The sequence below is a fragment of the Diadema setosum genome, chromosome 5, assembly GCF_964275005.1.
Source record: "Diadema setosum chromosome 5, eeDiaSeto1, whole genome shotgun sequence".
Taxonomy (NCBI): domain Eukaryota; kingdom Metazoa; phylum Echinodermata; class Echinoidea; order Diadematoida; family Diadematidae; genus Diadema; species Diadema setosum.
This window is the reverse complement of record NC_092689.1, coordinates 25,840,331-25,864,053: the sequence shown is the minus strand read 5'-3', so window position 1 is coordinate 25,864,053 and position 23,723 is coordinate 25,840,331. Positions and strand designations below refer to the sequence as shown.

At 38.0% G+C, this 23,723-nt stretch overlaps 1 protein-coding gene across 1 annotated transcript in view; it reads left to right on the top strand.

Moving 5' to 3' along the window:
- LOC140228809 (uncharacterized) overlaps window positions 1-23,723 on the top strand; it is a 199,809-nt gene that overhangs the window by 144,380 nt on the left and 31,706 nt on the right. Inside the window, exons 42-52 of the mRNA XM_072309082.1 lie at window positions 625-789; window positions 3,110-3,174; window positions 8,179-8,217; window positions 8,792-8,830; window positions 9,677-9,715; window positions 12,972-13,010; window positions 13,772-13,864; window positions 14,590-14,619; window positions 16,340-17,419; window positions 19,920-19,955; window positions 23,176-23,238. Of these exons, the coding sequence (XP_072165183.1) occupies window positions 625-789; window positions 3,110-3,174; window positions 8,179-8,217; window positions 8,792-8,830; window positions 9,677-9,715; window positions 12,972-13,010; window positions 13,772-13,864; window positions 14,590-14,619; window positions 16,340-17,419; window positions 19,920-19,955; window positions 23,176-23,238 (1,688 nt within the window). The remainder of the gene's footprint in view (window positions 1-624; window positions 790-3,109; window positions 3,175-8,178; window positions 8,218-8,791; window positions 8,831-9,676; window positions 9,716-12,971; window positions 13,011-13,771; window positions 13,865-14,589; window positions 14,620-16,339; window positions 17,420-19,919; window positions 19,956-23,175; window positions 23,239-23,723) is intronic.

Genomic DNA, 23,723 nt, shown 5'->3' with positions numbered 1-23,723 from the left:
AATACTGAACAAGAACAGATCAGTCTTTTGGTATATTCACAGTAGTGTACTGTCCACCCTCATACATTGATGATAAGTGTCTGTGCATTGTCTGGAAGTGGATTATTAAGTCTGTACATACCACTGTCAAGTACACTGCACAGGATATCAGTGGTGTTTCAATGCAGAAGTCCTGGTAAGGTTAATGAGAAGTTACTAGTATTAAGGAAAGAAAAAAGCACTTGACTAGGCCAGTGTGTAGAGAATATGTTTCTGAGGAGGTGTTTTCACACTTAAAGAAGTTTCATGTGATGAAATAGGGCCTGCTTCCTGTAGATCTAAAAGCAAACAAATAACATACCAACAAATTCGAAAGACTTAGTATGAGGGGACATAAAGGCAAGGAAAGGCAATGGCAGCATGTAAAGTTATTTGAGCTGAATAGTTATGACTGCTGTTGTTGGCAAGTCACTGTGAAAGTAAGCCTTTTATGCAGTAGGACCCAAGTTGTCCTGAAAAAAAAAAAAAATTTAATCATTAAGTTTCTTCAAGCACTCTTCAACAAGCTTTATGCACCGATGATCTCAGAATCACAAACTTATTGCTGATTGAATGCATTTTGTATCTTCTCCTTCCTCTCGACAGGTGAGAAGCTGGAGGATGGATTGAGGAGTATTGGTAGGGGAGACATCATAGATCGTTGCCTAGGCAACTACGTCAGTTTGGATGTTTCAGCCCAACCGGAGGAAGAGGAGGAGTCGGACCTGTACAGAGATATCCAGATGGCCATGGACTCGTCGCGAGCAGAAGGTCGGTTGACATTTTTTAATTTTCAATTTAAAGAAATCTCTACAGAGCCTGAAGAAATTCTTTTTAAAAAAGCCGTAGATAAACAACTCGAAATGTTGTTCCTTGACATCATCTAATCTACACGTCAACGTGACCATTTCATGATCAGTCACAATGAAAATACAACTATAGATTTGCATGAAAATTCCTTTGACATAAATCGTGTGTACAGTGAATAAAAATCTCTCAATGAGCACACTCATAGGCACCACATTCATGTAATACAAAGGGAAGAAACTTTTGGCTTATTCTGCTTGCACTCAGTGCTTTGATGAATGTACGCGCAACACAACCAACTTACAGCATGAGTGAGAAGTTGGTCTGAACGGGAACAAATATGCTGTATTTATGGAAATATATTCAAAGAGAGTCACATGTCACAGATGGTAAAATAGATTTTTCTCTTCAAAAGAAAAAGAAAAAAACAGATTCTCTTTGTTCAGTTTATCTAATCCCATGCAAAAACTATGAAAACTTTCAAGACAATGTTTCTGCTGGTCATTAAAGGACAAGTTCACCTTCATAAACATAAGGATTGAGAGAATGCAGCAATATTAGTAGAACACATCAGTGAAAGTTTGAGGAAAATTGGACAATCGATGCAAAAGTTATGAATTTTTACAACTTTTGTGTTGGAACCGCTGGATGAGGAGACTACTAGGGCTCGTGATGTCATAATATGAGTACAACAGTATAAAGAAAATGTAAAGAAAATTCAACATATTTTCACTTTTTTCGCATAATAAAAGAGCACTTGACTTGCCTCTTTCTAAAGGCAATGGGAATAATATTACCCATAACATATGTCAGTAACGAGTCAAGGGAGTGTGTACTTTTTTCAAAAGATGAAATTTTGTGAAATTCTCTTTACATTTTCCTTATATTGTACGCATGTGACATCATGCACTGCAGTAGTCTTCTCATCCACCGGTGACTGCACAAAAACTTCAAAATTTCATAACTTTTGAACGGATTGTCCGATTTTCCTCAAACTTTCAATGATGTGTTCTACTAATATTTCTACATTCTCTCAATCCTTATGTTAATGAAGGTGAACTTGTCCTTTAATGTAATTGTAGCCTGGAATGTGGTTTTTAGCCTAAAAACATGTAGAAGTTAGAAGGACCTACAAAAGGCTTCTTAACTTGTGTATGATTCTGATGATATAGTGTATATGTTGCTGGTCAGTTGCACTATCTACATGTAATTTTTGCTGTCCTGTTGCAGTTAGTAAGCTAGTGTAGCTATTCATATTATAATGAAATACAGCATTATACTCAGGTTTTAAGCCTTTGAGGTTAACCCTAAAAAGACTGGGCTATTTTGGTAGCTCGAAAGACTGGGGGGGGGGGGGGGGGCCTAAAGGGCCCCCCCTTAAGATCTCGGCCGTGGATCGCGCGATCGCCGCGAAAATTTGCACAATGGTAGTGTGCGGTGTAATCTACAAGATCGTATATTCAAATTTTACAAAATAGTCTTATTTTATTTTATTTTGATTAATTATGCTAATTTATGCGAGAAATCAGACTCTTTGATCTAAATCAGTAAATAAAGCTCCAAAAGTGCTCATTTTGGGTCCAATTATTCTTAGTGGCATTCTTAGCAAATGTACTTGAAAAAAAATTCGGTATCAAAATTAATTTCTTATCTATTTTATTGTTTTATGAATTTCTTATGTATTTCTTTGTTTTTTCGACCTTTTGTTTTTGTTGTTTTTTTTAACAAAATTTGTGGCAGACACGTTTTGAAGCATAATACTGCTAAAACAAATTAATTTTAGCCATTGAGAGTAAAAATAAGCATATTTATATGAGCCATGTGAAAAAACTCAATTTGCATTGACTTTATACACAAAATCACATTTTTGAGCCATTTTCGGCCTCATGTGCATGTACAAAAAGTTATGTAACTTCAGAACCGTACCCCCGGGCGTCACAAATTTGGTGTCAAAATGTGCGGGAAACTCAAAAGAAAAAAGTCATAGAGCATCGCGGCGAGAGCATTGCGCGTTGCAGAGTAATCGCGCGAAATGTCGAGGGGGGGGGCCTTTTAGGCCCCCCCCCAGTCTTTTTAGGGTTAAACTGCAATGTGATTTGTAGATGAAGAATGGAATTGCCAATGTACATGTATAAACCAGCATTGATCTTGTTTTCTTGTTACTTTAATAGCTGAAGAATGTTGTCTGTAGTGATTCAAAAATTCTTTGCAGAAACTGTTCTCATTGTCATAATATTCTTTCTCATGTGTGCACATATTTTTTGTTTACCTTCTGTAATTTCAGAGCAGCTGCAAAACGACCTTGAAGACCTAGCAGCCAAGGGGGAAATCTCTCTGGAATTCTCAGGGGTAATTTCTACATTCTATCACCTCCTACAGAATATCTCTGGAAATACCTGTGACTGTGTGTTACGTAATGATTGTCTGCCTGTGTATTGTGTGTATGAACGTAAAGTATTGTTTATGTTTTTAAGTTGTCATTCTGTGCTGTATGTCATTGTCATGTGCGTTAGTCTTCTCCCAAATGAATTGACCATCTAAATGTATGTCTGATGTTGCTTCATGGTAGCAAAGTTGAAGCTGCTGGATATTGGGAGAAAGAGAGAGGTTTAGGGTGAGTGAGAAAGAAGAAGGAAAATGGAAATGTGGAGTAGTCCCAAGTTCAATGTCTTGTGTATTGTTGTGAATGTAGTTGTATGTACAAAGCTGTTTGTTACTTGAAGCCAGGTAAAAAGTGGCAACTTTTGCGCAGCGCGAATGATCTATGGTGCGAAACAAAAATCAGTGTATGTATAGTGGATGTGGAAAGCATAAAAAAGTTGCCATCAATTGCTCAACCCTTCCTGTGAGGGCGCTCTTTGCTGGGTGTTGACTGTGATATGTCTGTGGTGTGAGAAGTTGTATGCCTATGTGGCACCCCCTGAATCTTGCATGCAACAGTGTTAAGGTTGACCACAACTCTTCACCATCTAGCCGCAAGACAAAAAGACACAAGCAGCACTTATTATTCATGTGTTCTATGAAGCAAATGTACTCCATGCCCCCCTTTTTTTTGTTAAAAATGTTCCCAGATGTCATGCAATTTATCAAGTTTTTACATATATCAGTCCAGTCAGCATCATTATTCCCCATGCTTACATACATTGTATAAATTATACACATTCATCTATCTATCAGAGTGCTGTACATGCAAGAAGCACCTTACTCTTCCTCCCTTCTTGTGTTACACCAGCACAAGAAACAACATGACTGCTTGTAGCATGAAGGCAGTGATGCTGTGTTTGTAGATTGATGTCAAGCACAGAGAGAGTCAAATGAGAGAAGAATAAGACTGGTATTGCCTACAAGGGATGCCTATTGGAATAAGTCTGCAGACATGGGCAAACTCAGATGATGGCCTCATCATATCTGCCTCCTCCTCCTGAGCATGCATGGGTACCTCTCACACCCCTCAGTTCAATCGGCCCCACTTCAAGCTCTTCTCTTTCTCTCTCTGTCCAACCCCTCCCCATCACAAAATCACCACCCCATTTCCTTCAACGAGATGACCAAATGCCGACGCATCAATACATCAACGTCATCACTCAGCACAACACCCTCTTTCATCAGTCACATCCCCCCCCCCCGCCCCACCCACAGCATTCTCACTTCACACACTGCCGTGCAGCTGTTTAGAGACAGTCCCAGATGATCAGATGTTCACCTTCTGCAGAGTGGCAGCTTCTTCACATCTTCCACTATCTAAGTTTACTGCTCTATGAAACATTTTGACAGTCACCATTTCATTCAGTCCCCCCTTTAAATATTCATGAAAAGAACTGTCCCGTCTCATAATTGTGCCTTCATCAAAATTTCTTGCACTTTGTAAAAACTTCTCACTCTCTCATGCATGACCGATATCAAACAATGTTAAAAAAAAAAAAAAAATGTACTTATGTGTGTTTCACAATATTTGCTTCAATATTCATATTTTGATTATCACGATGAAACCATTTTTATTGCACCCATCATTGATTTTACAAACTGCTATGATTTCTGTGCAGTGTTGTTTGCCTACTTGTATTACATGACTGATTTATGTATGAATGAAATGCCCCCCTCCCCCTTCTCTATTCCTTCCAAGGTCTTAGATTTTCTAGGTTGATCATAGTGGGTGCATGACACAAACTCGGGTTCCAAACTCCTCCGTTAGCACCCTTTCTTTTTGCAGCAAGCATGTTCCTGATTTGTGGCAACGTTCCTTGCTTTAATTTATGCACCTTTCATTCTCTGACATGTTCCTCTATCTATCAGCATGCCTTCATATTTCTTCCACCTTTTGAACTGTTGCCGACACATCATGCATGAGGCAGACTTCTTCCTTGAGAGGTTGTTTTGTTCTGTGAAAACCTTTACTTTAGCACCAAAACATTCAGTCACGAGTTCTTCTGTTTTTGTTTGTTTGTTTGTTTCTTATTTCCATTTGTTCATCTTTGTAACTAATGCACCTGTGTTATTTTGATTTTATCATTTATTTTTCTTGATTGTTTCAACCGGAACTACATGTAAACCCTAACATAAAAATAAATGCATAATTAGTAACAAATGATGCTCAGATCTTTATGGTAACCCCAAACTGCGCTTGCCATCGTTCGTGACTCGCTGTTTAAAGGACGCAGGGAGAACATTCGCTCAGGCAGGCCAGAAACATGCATTAAAGGTATGCATGAAAGAACAAAATCCTCAATTTATTTGAATACAACTTCTACGTATATACCTCATATGTATATATGTATGTATCTTGTGTACGTTTGGACCTTTGACCTTTGACCTTTGCACCTCATTCCAACCTCCTTCTCTCCATTTGGCCTAGCTTGCTCATTTGATGGAATCCCTGTGTCTGAATTTCTAGAGGTCAATGGTGTGGGATGTGCAATGTCATGGCATCACTCTACTTTTCATGAGTTCACTCATCTCTTGTATGGAGTCATTTAGGCATTTTTGTGTGTGTTTGTGTGTGTCATCTTTGTCTTAAATGTTGCAGCATTCTCTACCAACCTCTCTAACTCCTTTCTGTAATCCTTCCTATCTCCAGTTTTTTTTTTTCCTCCTTGATGCCAATCATTTTCAAACTGTCATACTCATTTGGGGGCAATCCAAACAATTAGACAAGCAAAAATCAAAAGCTGGAAGTGTGAATAGCAGAGCTTTTTTTTTTTTGGGGGGGGGGAGGCTGCTGGAACCAAAATTTGCATTTGCATTTATGTCTTAATGTGGCAACTGTTTTCTTGTCCATAAGGTGGCCAACTTAATATCTGTTAAAAAAGATGAACAGCTCCTATTCCTGCACTGCAAGGTACGATGTACATGTAGTTTATGAAACAGACTTTTCACAAGTGAAGTGGTATAAAATGGTATCAGTCAAGTTGTCATTTCTGTGGTTACAAGGAGAACATGAAGCAGAGTTTCCTCACCGAGATAGCTAATATTAAACAAAAGCAAAACATGTCCCAAATATACCAATCAAGACAATTGTGCCCTACTGTCCTCAGAAGCTGAAAAAACAGATTTTCCCCTCTTCCTGCCGAAATGGGCTTTGTCCATTTGCAAAAAAAAGAAAAAAAAAAGAAAAAGTAAGAGCAGCACTACGTAGATATAAAAGCACTCAAAGTGATTTGGGATGATTGTTCCATTTTTTTTTTAATGCTACCCTAAACTAAGATATCTTGGCACTGCATTTTTGCTTTTGGTTGTCTGTGGTGTGAGATACTTCGATGTGAGGGTGAATGAGTGGTTTTAATTTCCTTGCTCAAAATTTCTTGTGGGCATGTCTAGTCTACTCTAATGATTACATGTACCTTCCGCTCGCAGTAACTCCATACTTGCAATTAGTAAGATTTTATCAGATTCAGTAAGATTTTTTACGTTAAATATAGCAAAATCAGATTTTCTGTCAGAGAAATCAGATTTTAAAAAAATATTTAGATATACCTTTCATGTGTATTTTCTGAAGATTTGACCGAAAGTAAGATTTTTAACTTCAGTTTACATATAAAATAAGATTTTTTGCAATCCACGAGTAAGATATTTCATCTTGAAATGTTGGCAGGTATGTAACTCTACACGAAGTGTGAGCAAAACTGCTCAGATTTTCAAATATTGATGGGCAAAAAGTAACTGACAAGTGAACTTCTTATATAGATATGAAAGTGAATACTTTTCAGTATTCTTTTTTTCTTTTCTTAAATATAGGTTCATCTTCAGCTTTGGTTTGAAGCAGATGCGGCCATTTTTATTTCCTATTAGTACGTTGTATGAAAGTCTAAGCATTTCACTGCAATACCTGGAAAATTAGGATGAAACTTTCTGCCATGGAAAGAGCTATGAGATCCTGTCCTCTTATTCCTGAGAAAAATCAGGTACCCAATACTGCAAGCAGTAATGCATGCAGGGTTTTCAATATCATTTTGTCCAAGGAAGGAAAATGTGGCCACTGGCATTAATCTCATGCAGATCAGCTTATTTTCCTACTGAGTGAATAACGATGGCATTTTCATTACCCTTTATATGATAGTCGTCCTAACCAAAATCACTTGTGAGAAAATAGAAAGCAATGCTCGTATTCAATGTGTTTGTAGCACTCTTGCATTTCTGCCTCAGATTTCAAAATTGACACTTTCTTTCCAGAAGTGCGACTGACAAGTTTTGTTTGTGGCATTTTGTTTATTACTGTGAATAATATCGATAACTGAAGCAGGTACTAACAAATTGCTGCTCCAGAAATCGTTTAAAAGTGTTTGCATTAATGAACTCTTGCCTGTCTTTTATGTTTGGATCTGCTGTAAACTGTTCATCTCGATATGGCAAGAATATTTGTGCCTATTGCCTTTTTTTTTTTTTTTCATTAGAGAGAGTGATAATGCAGTTGCGTTGGTTTCTATGGTGGCATTTCTGTCTAGGAAACTCTACAGTGTACTTACACCTGTGACATCTATGTATAAACAGATTTCAACATTGTTGCATCTGTTACAGTGTGGATAGCAATATCAGTGTGATTTTACTGGTTGCAGGGCTCAAAGACAGTGGATTTCATTTCAAATGAATCGCCATACCACAGTGATACATGTTTTTGTATCTCTTTGCTCAGTTAGAATGAAAACAGAAAATACCTTCCAGTGTTTCAAAGTGTACACAAAAAAACGTTGTTCAAAGCCAAGAATAGTCCTTTTTCTGTTTGTTTCCTTTCAAAGTTGTCTCAAGTTCCTTAACAACTGCAATTTCTTCTTTCTCCTCCATTTTCTTTCTTTCTCTCAATTTTTTTTTTCCAAAAATTCCTTTTTCCTTTCAAATTCCAAATGCAACCCAATCAAGCAGGTCCAGGCTACTCCAGACCTTCTTCCAAGTGCAGTGGAGGTATATAAAAATACATATGTATATATAATTTACACAATTGTAGACTTCAGTTTACATGGTCCACTTCTTATCTGCAATTATGGACATTCAAATGTCGGTGTAGTGTGAGTAATGCACATTTAAAATGTATGCATAGTGCTTGCACCAGTCAATCTCCAGTGCTTACACATTGCAAAGTTGCCAATTTTTTCATTCTTTTATACAATTTAATATACTCTTTTATTCAAAAGTTTGACTTGGCTGAACTATACTCTTTTATAGTCGGTCAAAATTTTTCCCTGATATATTTTAGTTTATTTTCTGTGTGTTTCAATTCACGGTTTTGTTGTTGATTTCATAATCATCTTTAGTTTTGCTGATTTGATTAGAAGTGACTGCATTATTCATTCACATTCTGAATACTTCATCACAAATTAATTTGCTTTTGATCCAAAACGAATGAAAATCTACTCTTGGGACTTGCCGCAATGAAATTATCTCCTTTTTGATCTTCTTTAGATCGTTCTCTAGTCAGTGAGTGTACTGCATTGTGTGCATTTACACACCTCTTTCTCTTATGGTTTTGTTTGTTTAGGAGCAGGCACGGAAAGAAGTCACAGATAAATTAATCCAGGTACACGACACAGATTTTCCATAGAATAATAGGATTACCTTTTAGAAGAAGGGAAAGAAATGAGAATATCTTGGAAGTGATTAATCCAATAGAGATGTGAACTACCTAGATGATAAAGGGATAACACATCGTAAAAACATAGCACTTATATGTACAAACGAAGGCTTCATACCTAAAGTTTTGCAAAATCCTACCCATCAGTGCACATACTCATCATGTTACACACATCACAGACTACACACATCACAGACTACACATAGATCTAGAAAAAAGAAAATGAAAAATAATGCCTAACTGATGACTGCCGTCAAATGATTATTTTCACATTCTGTGAGAGAGGAGTAGATGGACTGTATTTTGCGAATGAGCTGTTTTTATCGAATCAAAGTTACATTATTTTTGTCAGTGGAAGGGGAAATTTTAGGATACAAAGTTGGTCCCAAATTTTATGTTGACAGGGAAATTAAGCTATTATGTGTATTATATGTCTATTCATTTTTTAAGAGTGTCACTTTCATTCAGCTATTTAAGACTAGACATTTATCATATTAGAGTCATTTGCATTAGGTCTCATAGTGTGTGTATCTCAAGATTCACTATTATAGTAAGGATGACTTGAATTCCATTTCAATTGGATCTGAATTTGCACTTGATGAGAGCGGTTTGCAACCGCAAAATACTCTGAATGGATAATCAACATTTTCTATTACAAGTAAAGTAGCAGTTCAAGCAAAAATCTGCCTGATTTGATGAAAGGATTCTTGTAATGTCAGAGAAAAAATGGAAGATTATTCTGACTTTCTTCTCATCCTTCTTGTTCTTCACCTCTGCCCCACCTTCCCCCAGGAGCTGAAAGAGGAAGCCATAGAGCCAAGCTCCTCAGAGGTACATGAATATTCATAAAGCCCCAATATCCCACCTTCCACCCTCGTGACAGACTTGGGTGACCACGCCCTCCTTGCATTGTTGCAAGCCCATTTGTGCCCATGTGCCGCGTGTTGATTTGGTTGACTTCTTTGTCGGTTGACTTGATTTCTGTGCAAGCGTTGGCAAACGTGTCTTGTGTGGAAGTGATCACAATGGAATAAAGAGCCTCGTTCATGTTTTCATTCCTCACCCTGTCTTCTAAACACTACACTGTATTTCCCTCTATTAATACACCCAACCATAACAATATTTCAGCAACTAAACTCACCCTCGCCATTATCATTGATATCATTGAGTACTGTCTTCCCATATACTGGCAGCCTCACTCCAAGAAGCGCACATATCAAAATCTTTTCCTCCTCCTCTTTTCAGCATTTATCCCATCCCCATGAACACCCAGCAAGTTTTTCACATTGTGAATCATTTAGGTTTCAAGTGTGAGCTTTCTTCATGAATATGCTGCATGATCTGTCACTTTTATCCCCAGTGGAATTGTTGCTCATGTTTATAGATTTTTATTCATGCATTTGTCTTTTTTTTTATCATTTATGTTTGCATGATCTTGTTTAAAAGAAAAAAAAAATGTTTGTTTTGTGTGCTTTTGATCTCATAAAATCAGCTGTGTTTTCTATGCTATGTCTTTCCAGTGATGTTTTCCAGGATGAATGACTTCCAAAGCCTTTCCCCTTGAATTAATTGCAGCTGCAGGACACAGATATGCAAGCCTAATAAGTAACATCCAATTTCTCCTTCTCCTCCTCATATTATTACCATTTCTTTCTCCAACTCGTATATAGCTCAGGAGTATAATCCTCAAGGGTCAGATCCTGACTTTAAATGATCTTGTAGTCTCTGCTTCACTAGAGGTAGCTGTTTGCATCGATGAAAAATGAATTGAACTGGTTGGGTCAAAAGGCATCACATGCAACAAACCATGCGTTTTCTTTTCGCCTGTTTGTTCCTCATTGACATATTAAGTCAATATTGATAAGTTCACAGCATGACAACAGAATATTGCTTTTGCAATGCCGGGCAGCTGGCAGGGAAAAGCAATATTTTAAAAGTGATTCCACTTTCCAAGCAGCATTATCAGGTTGTGTGCTCCCAAAACACAGTGCATCTTCCCTTTGATAGTGACTGAGTTTTGTTGGATCACCATGAGCCGGTTTGGTCCAGACTGAGCCAGCTAAAACCGGCTGGAACCGGCCTCTTGCAGTGTCCCCCCTCACCCCCTCCCCTACTGTCTCCAGCTGGTTATCATGTCTGTGTTCGCCTGTGGCCCCAAACCCTAACCCACCAAGACCAAATCTCAAGACCAAATACTGAAAGCTTAAGTGTCGCTTCTCTCAGAGCTCAGTGTCTAAAGTGGTGAGTGTTGTCATTTCCTGATTTTTCCCCTTCTGATATTTTCTCTTGCATGTCTTTCAGTATTCTTAGTTGTAAAAACAGTCAATTTTTGTAGTGCATATGTGTTTCTAAAGTCAAGTGGACCGCTGTGAGCAAATGCAAATGTGTCACACAAAGCAAATAAACGCAAGTTTCCCTGTGAATTAAATTTTTGTGCAACATGTTACTACAGTGCTCTGATTCATTAATACATGCAATGGTGTAGACTTGTGCAAAGTAACTTCAGAAAGCTAGGAGGCATATGGTAAAAATGCTTTCAGTCAACCTTTGGTGCTGCATTGAACTTTACTGACAAATGGGTCAACCACCACGCTATGAAAAATCACAAAACGGCTCCCAAGTGCATTCATGAGATTAATAATGCCATTACAAATAAACTATGCGTGCAAACATTCTTTTGATTCTTCATTCAACATAGATTACTGATGCCAAAGAAAGTTGTGCTAGAGCTGAGAGGAGCTCAAGACATGATATTCACATTGTGATAGCAGAAGTACAATTGAGGGAGCTCATTTCATTAGCAATGTGTTTCTTTCATTCAGTTTGCATTAACTTTTCTAGTCGTATTACAAATCACACAGTGAAGCTGCAGGCTGGACACACTTTTAGAAACTCTGGAAAACTGTTTTTTTTTTTCCATTTGAAACTTTATAGTATGGTCACTCATCTAAATTGGCCATTTTAGCACTCTAAATAAGTGTTATTAATCGTGTCTTTGGAACTGATTATTGTGACCTTTTATGCTGGTAATATGTACCTGTACCTGGTTTGACTTATAATTCCTATCTCTGAATGCCGTTTAAGTCTGATTTGACCAAAATACATCAGAAATTCTGTTTGATGATTTTAAAGTTTATGCGTTAAGCCTGGGCCATTTGAAACTGTTAAGTTGTCAGTGGTGTGTTGCATGGAGCAGAGGGTGACTGAAAACATTCATATAACTTACCACAGCTTTTTCTTCCCATTTTCCATCAAGCAAACTAGTCAAAAATTACCATTTTGTTGTTGGTTGTTGTCTAATCTTGTTTAACACTGCATGACAACAAAAGCATCACCAAATCAAAATTGCTGAGAACTATGTAGAGGTGCCAATATGCTTCCAGTGGACCTTATGCAATTTTGCTGTATATGTACATCCCAGTGGTAGATGGAAAACTAAGAAATAATTGATAAAGCTCTATAAGTATGAATAGAATTATATTTAATTTGTGTATGCATGACAGTTGTAGGAGGTGCATGATTACATCAAAAATTATTTTTGTTCACCTGTGTTCGGGATCACTCTTTTGAAGAAATCATGACAGGATTTTTTTCCTTGTTTGTGGAAAGATGTTTGATATTAAACCTTATGATATCTCTCTCACACTGATAAATGGAGAGAACAGGCTTTTTGTGTTTATCAATGAATGAAATTGAATTATGTATAACACTGGAACATATTGCACAGAATAAAAGACATAGATGCATGCATTTTATGGAAAAAATAATTTGCATAAGATGCTAAAAATAATTTTCCAAGCATTTAGATATTTTAATGAAAAATCTACCTTTAGTAATATCTAAACAAAATTCAATGCACCATGAAGCAAAGATTGGTAATGTTTGATACTACTTTTGCTATTATTTGAATGAACGAGAGTTTTCTTGCTTTATTCCTTGGCCATTAGGAAAGAAGTAAAGTCTGAATTGAAAAAAAAAAAAGATGATGAAAATATAGTGCCAATTAGTAATGGTGGTTAAGATTAACTGATAACCTCTTAACTGATAACCTCTTAACTTATAACCCTGTTATCCGTGTTTCTTGCAGGATATCAAGGAATCTGCTGCAGCTGCTGAGTTCTATGAGGTACTTGATCTTGAACTCTTGCATTTTCACTGCCCCTCTACATTTATGAGTTATGTCCAATTTGTGATGTATATGTATGTGTATGTGTATATGCATATATTACATCCTATTGTATTCTGTGATCTTTTTTACAACATAGTTTTCATACTTTATGTGGGTGAAGTAAGTGAAAAGAAAGAGGTAAAAACAATGATTATAGTACTACCACTGATTCTATGTCTATTGTCATTTATAATGCTAGGAGATAGCATTAGTAATGATAGCAATAACATTGATGATAGTAGTAATAATGAGAATAATGTTTAAAAATCAAGGAGTGTAATATTGTCTGGAAATAAGGTTTCTTGGAATTGCCTTCCATTGTACCTTATTCTGTTGTTCACTAAATATGGAAAGAAGAAAGAAAGGATTCAGTGGGGTACAGTTTGAAATGTGGAAAAAATGGCCATTTACCTTTGTCCACGAGCACCCTTCCTTGCATCATATAGTTGTAACAAAATGTGATATTCCTCAGTTACTTCAGAGTTTTAGAACATTTGAATAAGCATTTCAGCTTATGTCACTGTGAAAAGAAATGATGAGTGAAAATTATGACAGATGAGCATAATATGTACATTTTGCTGGCAAACAGACACCATTAATGCATGCGCATATTTTGAGCACAGGTTGTTTGATAGTCAAGAAAGACGCCCAAAAGAACTCCAGTCACATTATGTGAGATGGAGTGACTTGATGCCTTCTTCTCCCGTTTCTCTCCTAAGGACATCAAGGAGGAGATTCTTGAGAAGCATGAGGAGGAGAGGAGAGAACTCCACTTTGAGCCCTCATTTGGCACCCTTGAGGAGACCAAAGAGGTAAGAGATTGTTAGCCTGGCAAAACTCTGCTATGCTTCTTTCCTTGTGTTATTGCAAACACAACCACTATGACAGGGCTGCCATTCTACAGGAGGATTCCAGAAAATCTTAATACCTCTTCATGTTAACATAGCAGAATGTAACAGTCTTCAAATTTTGGGACTTATTTATGCCCATTGCAATGCATGCAACATACAAGTATCTCCACGATTTTGATGGGCGAATGTAAGCAACCCTGTGGAAACGTCACTTGGTTATTTTGAGTAGCAACAGCAATGGAATCCTTCCTATCATAACACCGGAAGATATCCAGGTTTCCTGCTGTTTGATTTTTCTATAGCTAATGTTTTGCAAAATGGATCAAATATTCTACTATCAGTTAGAATTCTACACACACATTTAAAATGTGTATATTTGTAATCTCCTTGTTATAGCACAGACTATGTGACTACCTCATAGTTAAGGAAGGATGAGGTCTCAAAGATGAAAGCTAAGAACACACCCTCTCGTAAGTGGATTGAATTCTGTGATGAGAATGCGAGTTTAATGGATTTCAAGTGGATGATTAATTGAGTAAGCACTTACAAAGTTATGGGTGTCAGTGGGTGTTTCTTTCAAAATTTTAATGACTGATGGAGACTTTTCAATGTGCAATTCATTGGAAAATTTCTATCCTGCGGTGAAGTTAACATCATTATCCTTTTTTTGTTATTGTAATAATCAGGAGGAATCACCGTCTCCCACCGGCCCAGAGGTATGGTCAATTTTCAACTTCCTTTCTTTTTCACTTGCAGTGTAAAAACCACAAGAGGTTGAAAACTGCATTCATTAAACTCATTTTTGTATGTACATTGTGATTTTTTTTTTTCATCATAACAACAGCCACATCCAACAACATCATCTAACAAGCATGTAGACATTTTTTTTTTGCAAGTTATACTCAAAGCTTCTTAATAGATGCTGATTATATTTTTTCTCTAATATCACAGCTCACTACTGGTAGAGAGATTTTCATGAAAAATGAGCAAAATCTGTAGGGGCATAGTGATAGATGTGATTTTGGCAATCGAGGCACCAACTATCTATTCTAAAGACATCTAGGTAGAAGGTTTCAAACAACAATCTAAGTGATGTGTTTTTCCTAGCACCTTCATTAACCTTCAAACAAATGTTCATCAAATATGCTAGGCAATATCACTTCATGGTAAGGTTGGGACTTCCAAGGATACTAAACTTCACAGAAAGCATGGGTTTGCTCCCCCCCCCCCCCTACCTGTCTTTTGTTTTCCCCATGAAAATGAGACATTTTTGATTTTCAGATCTGTTTTCCATATAAATGGAGCTCCAATTGTTTGCAGTGTGTGTGGACTGCTGTCTACTAGATTTGCATTTTGCAATTATGAGAAGATGCAAATGATATGGTGTGTCCCATCATGCATTTCTGTATCTCATGGGTTGCAGTTATGTAGTACCATCTTTAAAAGAGGATTTAATTTGCTGTTTGAAAATGTTATCCCCTCATACCAGGAACTGATAGTTTCTAAAAACACAACATTATGAAGAACTACATTCCATGGCAGTGTTTGGATACAAAGACTTAAAGCACTTAAAACTTATGTAGATAGTGATTTGTATACATGTTCATCAGAACTCACTGCTGATAAAATCTTACACTAACATGCACTGTTACTTGTAACCAAGCAATGTGAAAACTGTGATTTCACATTGCTGTAAAAGTGTAAACTGGGATTTTTGATAGTCTTATATAATTCACGAATTTGTATACAAATGTGGAATTGAGAGAACATAGTATTAAGGAAGAGTAGTCCCTTCTTTTTAAGTCAACACTGGACTTGCTCTGATGATGAATTGATTGTTTCCAGCATTGAATTAAGCACTATCCTATAGTATCCATAGCTACGTAGCTGACATGATTGTTGCACAAGCATGCAACTTGTCATGTTGTTATCTTTATTGATGTCAGATATTGAGATGGGCATGGTATCATCGTCCCCTACACTGTTCTCTTCTTCTGCATGGGAATGGAAGTGAATGATTATGATCCATTCTGACAGTGATCCAGGAGTCCCTCCAGTGACATGCTCTCTGTTGTCCCTTCTTCCCAAGATCTCTCAAGTGTTTGATCTTAAGTCTGTATAATGTGTGTGAAGTCTCTCTTAATGATATGGTCTTGCCTCAAAGTATCTTCTAGTGCTCGTTTTCACAATTTTCCGAGCAACAACATGAAACATTCGAGAGAAGTAAAGGATGCACAAATCATTATGTATGTTTGTCTCAAGTAATGGAATAGAGGAATTTTTTAATAGGCTTTCATGCTATGCAGTTTGAAATTCCCCAGTTACAAGCATACCTCTCTAGCCGTGCTGATCAAAAGAAAGATGAAATTATGTGTGGATGAAAACATGGCGATATCACAGAAGACGTCATCTTTCTTGTCCACTCTCTTCCCCTAGAAGTCAAATGTGGACATGGCTTCATCAGGTCCTTCCTCCTCAAAAAGCGTTACGATTACCCAGACTCGCGTCACAATCGCTTCCAAAACAGTGGATTCCAGCCAGCCTGTAGAATCAGGCTCTGAATCATCAGCTGAAACGGCAGTCTTTTCTGGTACCACAGACAAAACTCTTGAGGGTGCCGCAGACCAGATTAGGGTCCAGGTAGACTCCATTTCCTCAGAAGGGGAAGTCAAAGTAGATGAACTTGAAGGTGTGCAGTTACCGCCCTCAGTGTCCCAGGTGTCCCAGGTCAGGATTGAAGTCGATGAAGCACCCACTCCAGATCGCATGAGTTCCGATGAGAACCTGTACATCGCTCATGCATCAAACATTGTGCAGGAGCCAGAGATCTCTGCACAGGCGGAGAATGAGGTGGAAGGCATCAACCCGCACATGGACATGGAGCCAGAGCCAATTGGTGATGTTGTAGTGGAGGAACCCCAGATCCGGGCTGTACCAGAACGTCAACAAGAGAGCATCAACCCCTACTGTGACATGGAGCCAGAGCCCATTGGTGATGTTGTGATTGAGGAGCCCCAGATCCAGGCATCAGCACAACAGAGGCAGGAGGGTATCAACCCCTATGCAGAGATGGAGCCCGAGCCACTGACTGGTGCAGAGCCAGTCCAGGAGCCATCCGTGTCTGCCGTATCCACCAGCACTGTGCAAGGGATCAACCCTGACCTGATAGGAGACTCGGATGTGCTGGATGCCACCTGCAACATCCCCGGCCCGGACCTGACTGATATCAGACATACCTCCATGGGGGCCCAATCCTGGGAGGGTGAGACCTCCCCTGGGCAGCAAGCATACTCGCAGAGTCCACAGGAAGACCTGAAAGTTGGCCACCCTGGAGAGTCCACTGTGCAGCAGATCACCCTTGAGAGCAAGATTGTTGTATCCAAGTCCGAAGTTGAGCGATCGGAGCCTTTGAAGTCAGGCTATAGTGTTACAACCACTGAAGTGACAGTGTCCGAGTCTGGGTCGCCACGTGTTGATGAGGATGAGGTTCCCTTGGCAACTGAACAATTTGCTGAGGTACGCTTAACTCTGATTGGCTAGCTTCTGACAGTGTTTATGTGGTGTTCAATGTTGTCTGCATCTCTTGGTGTCCTGTTTGTATTGTACACATGTTGTCGATAACGCAGAAAGTGAATTGTGGAATATTTGTAAAGACTTATCAGTATTTCATGATAAAGCAATCCTTGCCAATTTCAAGCTGTGAGTTAGTGTTAAATGCTTTACGTATCTTATTATTTTGCATTTCAGTTTCTTTGTATTATGCAAATATGAATATCATGCAGAGCTATATAATGTCCAAAGCAGAGGAGGATTCATGTGCATAACATAGCAAATGTCACAATAGGTAAAACTTGAATGGAAATGTAACTTGAATTGAAATGTAACTTGATTTGATGATGGAAAAAAAAAATCTACTTGAATAAGCATGCAAAAAGTGAGGCATAGCAGAGACATTTGGGTCATCAGGGCATATAGCTTCCCAGTCATGTCATCTCAGTCAATGTTAAGGTCACCATGTGTGTACACTGTGGTACTGTGTTATACATTCTTGTCCATGGTTTGTTTTATTCTTTTTTTCTGCACCCTTGATCAAAATTAATAACACACAGTTTAACTTCCAATCAGTTGGACTACACAAAATTTAACTAGTTACTGTGTCTTGGGGAACATTGCAAAGCACAAAAATATCAGACATGCTTTCTGCTGTCATTTTACCTCAAAAAGTAATCTTGAAAGATCTGTTCGTCTTTTTATTCGTAGCATATCATTGGCTTTCCTTTTTACAACATGATTTTGCTATGCAGACAGCATGTGAAATGTCAGGCACAGTTTTTGTAGGATTGTAGAGCGTGGTGTACATACAGTATATGTACAGAGCGTATCCATTAAGTTGAACCCGTATTCATGTGCTGCATTTCCTCTCATTTCACTCCCTCATTCTCAACTGCAGCGTCTTTCATTGTCCATTATGAATGTAAGAAAGAGCTTTCGTTGTCATCATTCCCTCCTATCCCATGCACTGTGTATACACGTCCAACATTTGCTTGGTTACCATCACTAGGCCATTCCTAGAGCACTCAGAACACTGATGATGCACCTCTGATCATCTTTCTCTCTTTAAAAGAAGTAAGAACTAACTGCACCACAAATGCACCTCCAACATGCACTAATATACTTCCGGGTAAAATTTATGAATTCATTTCACACAAAAAGTGAAATGTGTCAAGTGAGTTACATGGCTGGATTCGAGATTATTGTTAATGTACCTAAAAAAATAAAAAATAAAAAAATAAAAACTTATTCTAAGCTATCAATTTTATGCAAAGCATTGCCATAAGGTGATAAAATTTATTGAAGCTTGTCTAATTCTGTGAGAGAACAAAATAAACTTTATGTGATGAATTCACAAGTGGTAAGCATGTAGGACATCTTTGGATATATACATTATATCATATAATTTGAAGATGCAAATCTCTTTTTTTCCCCCAGAATTTCTGTACGATTTTTCTTTCCGGTTAAAGTGGTTTTGTCTTGCTGATGGAACTTATTTTGTGAGGGTTTTCTTTTTCTCTCCACAATGAGGGAGCAGCATGCATGGTCTGTGTCTTGTGTTGCCTTGCTACTGATTTTTGTCTAGCAGCATGTCAGTCAAAATGATTCACAGCAGTTTCTTGCATGTTAATTTGATGTCTTCTCATGACATTTTTATGACTGATGTATGCACATTCTTTACTATTCTCCATGGTTGAAGTAATACTCATCAAGTAATACTTAAAAACTATGGTATATATATATGAGCCAAAGTGTGATTTATTGATACTAATTACTTAATACATGTACTTGTAGTCATCTACCATACATCAGTACGTATGCACTGACTTCACAGCAGTGCAAATAATGGCACAATTAACATTATGCATTTTATCTTTTGATTTATGCACATACACAAACTATGAATGTCAAGTGAAGCAGTGTTATTTCAAGCTGAAGATTGAAAAGATGCAGTATGTTGGGAGCATAGTGGATTTGCCAAATCTGAACTCTATTGGATCTTGAGATCTTTCTTAAATATAAATCAGCTATCAGGTAAGCGTCTGGATATCGGGAAAGCATTAACCTCTTCATGTAGTTAATTAGAGCATTGTTATACCACATAGAAAATATGACAACATTTGTTTGAAAACTCTTCTTTCTTGACATTCAGCACCTTAGTCCAAACTGTTGCAAAAGGGTTTCTCTTTCTTGTGGGCATTTGCAACATTTTTGGTGTACAGTGTCTGCTGTGTGATTGTGCCATGAACTAATTGTCAAATTTTATTGCGTAATTGCATTTGTCACTTCGCCTTTCTTAGAAGAGCATTTAGCACTAAATGTTCTACACTTCTTCTCTGAGTACTACATGTGTCTGCAATCTTCTCAAGCTCTGTCTGTGTAATTGAACTAGCACATTTTCTTATGCGGAAACTTCCACATTTCTTTTTACTTACCTTTCTCTGTGCCTTGCGTGATGTACCAGGAGGTCCAAAAGACAGTGAGACCAGCCACACTGGATGTAAGTAGATCTCACTATGGATTTCGACTTTCGTAGCATTTCTTTTTCTTGCAGTTGTCAGTTTAAGTCAGTGTTATTAGTTTATTCCTTTATCATTCTCTTGAGAATTTACTTTGTGTAAATTTCATTGTTTTTCTTGTTGTCAGTAGTTTTAAAAAGGAGAGTTTTATTTTGGGAAGGAAGGCTCACTGGCCCGAAATGTAAGAGAGGAGGGGGAAGGTGGATGCGGGCTTGGAGGAGGGTTACCCAGGACACCGGCAGCATGTGTGCTTGACACAGGGTCAGGGTTGCCTCAGAGGGTAGGCTGAAGAGTGGTGGACAAAATGCGTGCTTCACACACAGTCCATGCCGCAGCTGCTTTAGAGGTTTAGGCTGACAAAAGTGTAAGTAGACGAGCAGTTACCGGGTTCATTGTTAGACTGCTAGCAAAAAGCAGTAGTAAAGCAGCACTGATGACAGCAAATGCATGGCTGGCTTTTGTTAGTGAGCAGATGAGCTAGAAATGCTGTCAGCTTATTAGAGATAATTGCAAAATTTAAGTGAAATCAACAACCGGAATGATCCACTTTAATATAACATGAATAGATGCACATTCCTCGTTCTTCTAGTATTCAGATTAGTGGGTGAGAACAAGATCTCAAACGCACTGTATAACGCAACCCACCACCAACAAGAAAATGTCTCCGTTCTTTTCTGTGTATATGCAGAACTGTAGATAGTTATTGGCCAGTGCACTCAAGGACATAACAAAATTTCTTGATTAAAGAGAGGTATTTTGACTATTATTCTCTGTAGATGAAGATTCATCCCTTACATGCCGTAAGCAGCATTTCTTCATCTGAAGCTAGGATTAAGTCAATAGGTTGAAAGAGGCCACCAGCTTTTATGTGTCATGTACATATTTGTTGTGCATGTATTTTTGCTATTGCCAGATGAATGTTCTTACAAATGTTATGTGTAGCTTCATTTAATAGGGATTGCCTGTTGAAACACTTTTCCTTGAGTTTTTGATAGAAGCTAGTATTGGTAGCGGTATCTGGAGACTTTTATTTGCTTCCAATACACTAGGAATAGAGCTAGATGGAGAGATAGAAGCATCAAAACTAATGTAATCATCACAGACAGTAGACCAGACTAGAGCCAGTAGTACAGCAGTGTCATTGGTATCACTCCCCCAAAGATATTTCTAAAAGCATCATTTCCATAACTGTGTCATATAGAACAATTGGCAAGGGGCTCCATGCTTTGCATGGGACTATTACTACCCATACCAACAGCCATTTATCACTCACCATCACTGAGGAATTTTAAACACCCCTACATCTGTTGGCAGTGCGGTCAGAAATTCTCTGCAGAAAACTTGGCTGGCTATTAGCTGTAAGGAGCTGCATCATGCCCTAACTGTATGATCATGTTGTATTCCTACCAGAAAAGTCAAAGTGATATGATGTAATGATGTGAAACACACACAATACAGACTGCCTGACAATTAAGATTGGCATTAAAAGTTTTGACATTGTAGATGTTAGGCAGGCCTGTTAGTCACATAGGTCCAGATTAGTTTAAATGGCAGTTATTTGGCATTAAACAAAAAGAAAGAAGAAGATAGGATTGCAATACTGGTCTTGTTCTTTTAGAACTGTCCATGTCACTCATGTACCACTTTTGCTAGTCTGTTTAGTACTAACCAATGCTAATAAGTTCTACTAACTTCTAATGACCTTGCTGATTGCATTCGTTGGTATGCTGGTGTAATATGCATCTTGAGTTACCAAAAACTCTAGCATTTGATCAGTTTCCTTGAATATCAAATTTTGTAGATGTTCTTGGGCATTATGGCGTGGTAGTCAAAATTGTGTCATATTCATATTATATAAGATATATTTTTCTCATGACCATATATTCATATATTTCTATGAATTCTTTGAATGGGAGACACATCATCTGAGAGATATATGATGAAGTATGTATTAGGGAGGATATTTAACCACAATGCTTTGCTATCCCGACCTGCCACGCCGCCTATCCTTGAAACCAAGAAAGAAAAAAAGACCCTATGACAACAAACAAATAAAAAATACCCATATTTAGAAGTGTACATATCTACTCGCATATATGCATTAAGTGAGAGAAAAATATTACGCTGTGATCAGCTCACAATGGCAAAAGCTTCCCACAGTTACTCCACCAGCCACCCACTATCATAGCAAAGCAATTTTTGGCAATCCATATGTTCTACTGACTGCTTAGCCGTCCCCATCTTCACATGTTTCCACAACTCCATGTATGGTCCATATATCATTGCTCTATCCTTGCATTTTCTGTGACAAGAAACCCAGCAGAAATAAAAAAAAAAAAAAAAAAGAATCTATGCCATTTGATGCAAGAGAAAATTCTGTCTTACCACAAACTGGAATCATGTTCTACACTGCCCCATTTTTCATTTTTTCCCCTTCCTTCTCATATCACTTTAAATTTGTTATGAGTCCTTTTGATCACACCTTTTGCACATCTGTCTCTTCAGTCATTTGTGTGTGTTTGTGTGCATCAAATGCATCATCTTTGTGTGTTTGTTGTGTCTCATGATGCTTGTGAATAAACCATGTTGATGACTGGGATGACAGTTAGGTGTTGGTGTGAATGAGCGATGCCAATAAAGAAGGAAAAGAGACAATGAACTGTCCAGGACCGTTGGCCATCTACTAAATGTTTATCTGCCTTCATGTATGTTTTTGTGTAATAGTCAGTCGTGTTACCTCATGTTTTATCAAACTTTTGTCTTTCTGCTGATCTTTTTCTGTGCTCATTTTGCTCTTGCATGTCCATATTTTTATATCAAATCCATATTTTTGCTAAAGAAGCTTAAATCATTCCACAATGTATGAGATATGCAAAAAACCTTTGGAACTCCATTTGTCATTGTCATTGCACAATGCTTGTAGAGACCCTTCACCTCCATACATGGGATAGGCATGCGCCCAGCATTCATGCAACTGCTTAAACCTTTCAGCAATATGCATGTTGTAATGCAAGCAGGACACATATTCATGATGTCCATGAATATTCATTATGCATGGCTGGTACATGACTGGACCTGCAGCTTTGCGTGCATCATGCAGCCCCTTGCCTGTGGTCTCCCAGTATTCCTGATGGGGTTAGACTTGCACCCGGGCTGTATGTCAGTTGATAGTGAAGTGACTTAATGTGATTAACACCACAGGAGCCTGTTCATGAGCGTCAGGAAAAAGGAGAAGTGACCTGGAAGGAGACTACTTCATCTGAGGTGAGAATGGCTAGCATATAGTTTTAAAATTGTGATTATGCGGAGCCATTAATATTGTTATGAGGGAAAGAAAAGACAGTACAGCTGTGAAGTTTTGCTCATGGAGATAGTAGTGCTTTGCTCAGTGGTCTAGTAATAGACTGTAGTAGTTTAACTGAAGTTCACATTTACACAAAGAATCGAGCAACATTGCAGTACATAGCCAGCCGTGTGCATATCTAGTGTTTAATCATATTGGGACGAGTGAAAAATTTCCTGCACACATTTGTGTCGGGCCTCTGTCCTTGGATTACTTCAAATATGTTTTGTACAAATGTTATGGTAGGCCCTGTGAAGGTTACGAACACACATTTGCTACTTGTAATCCTTTTGTTCTCTGTCTCAGCCATCAACTATAAAAGTGTTCTGACACAAACACACACACAAATAGACAAACAATGTACATCATACTCACTATTGATGTTATATTCAAGCAAAGCTGCATG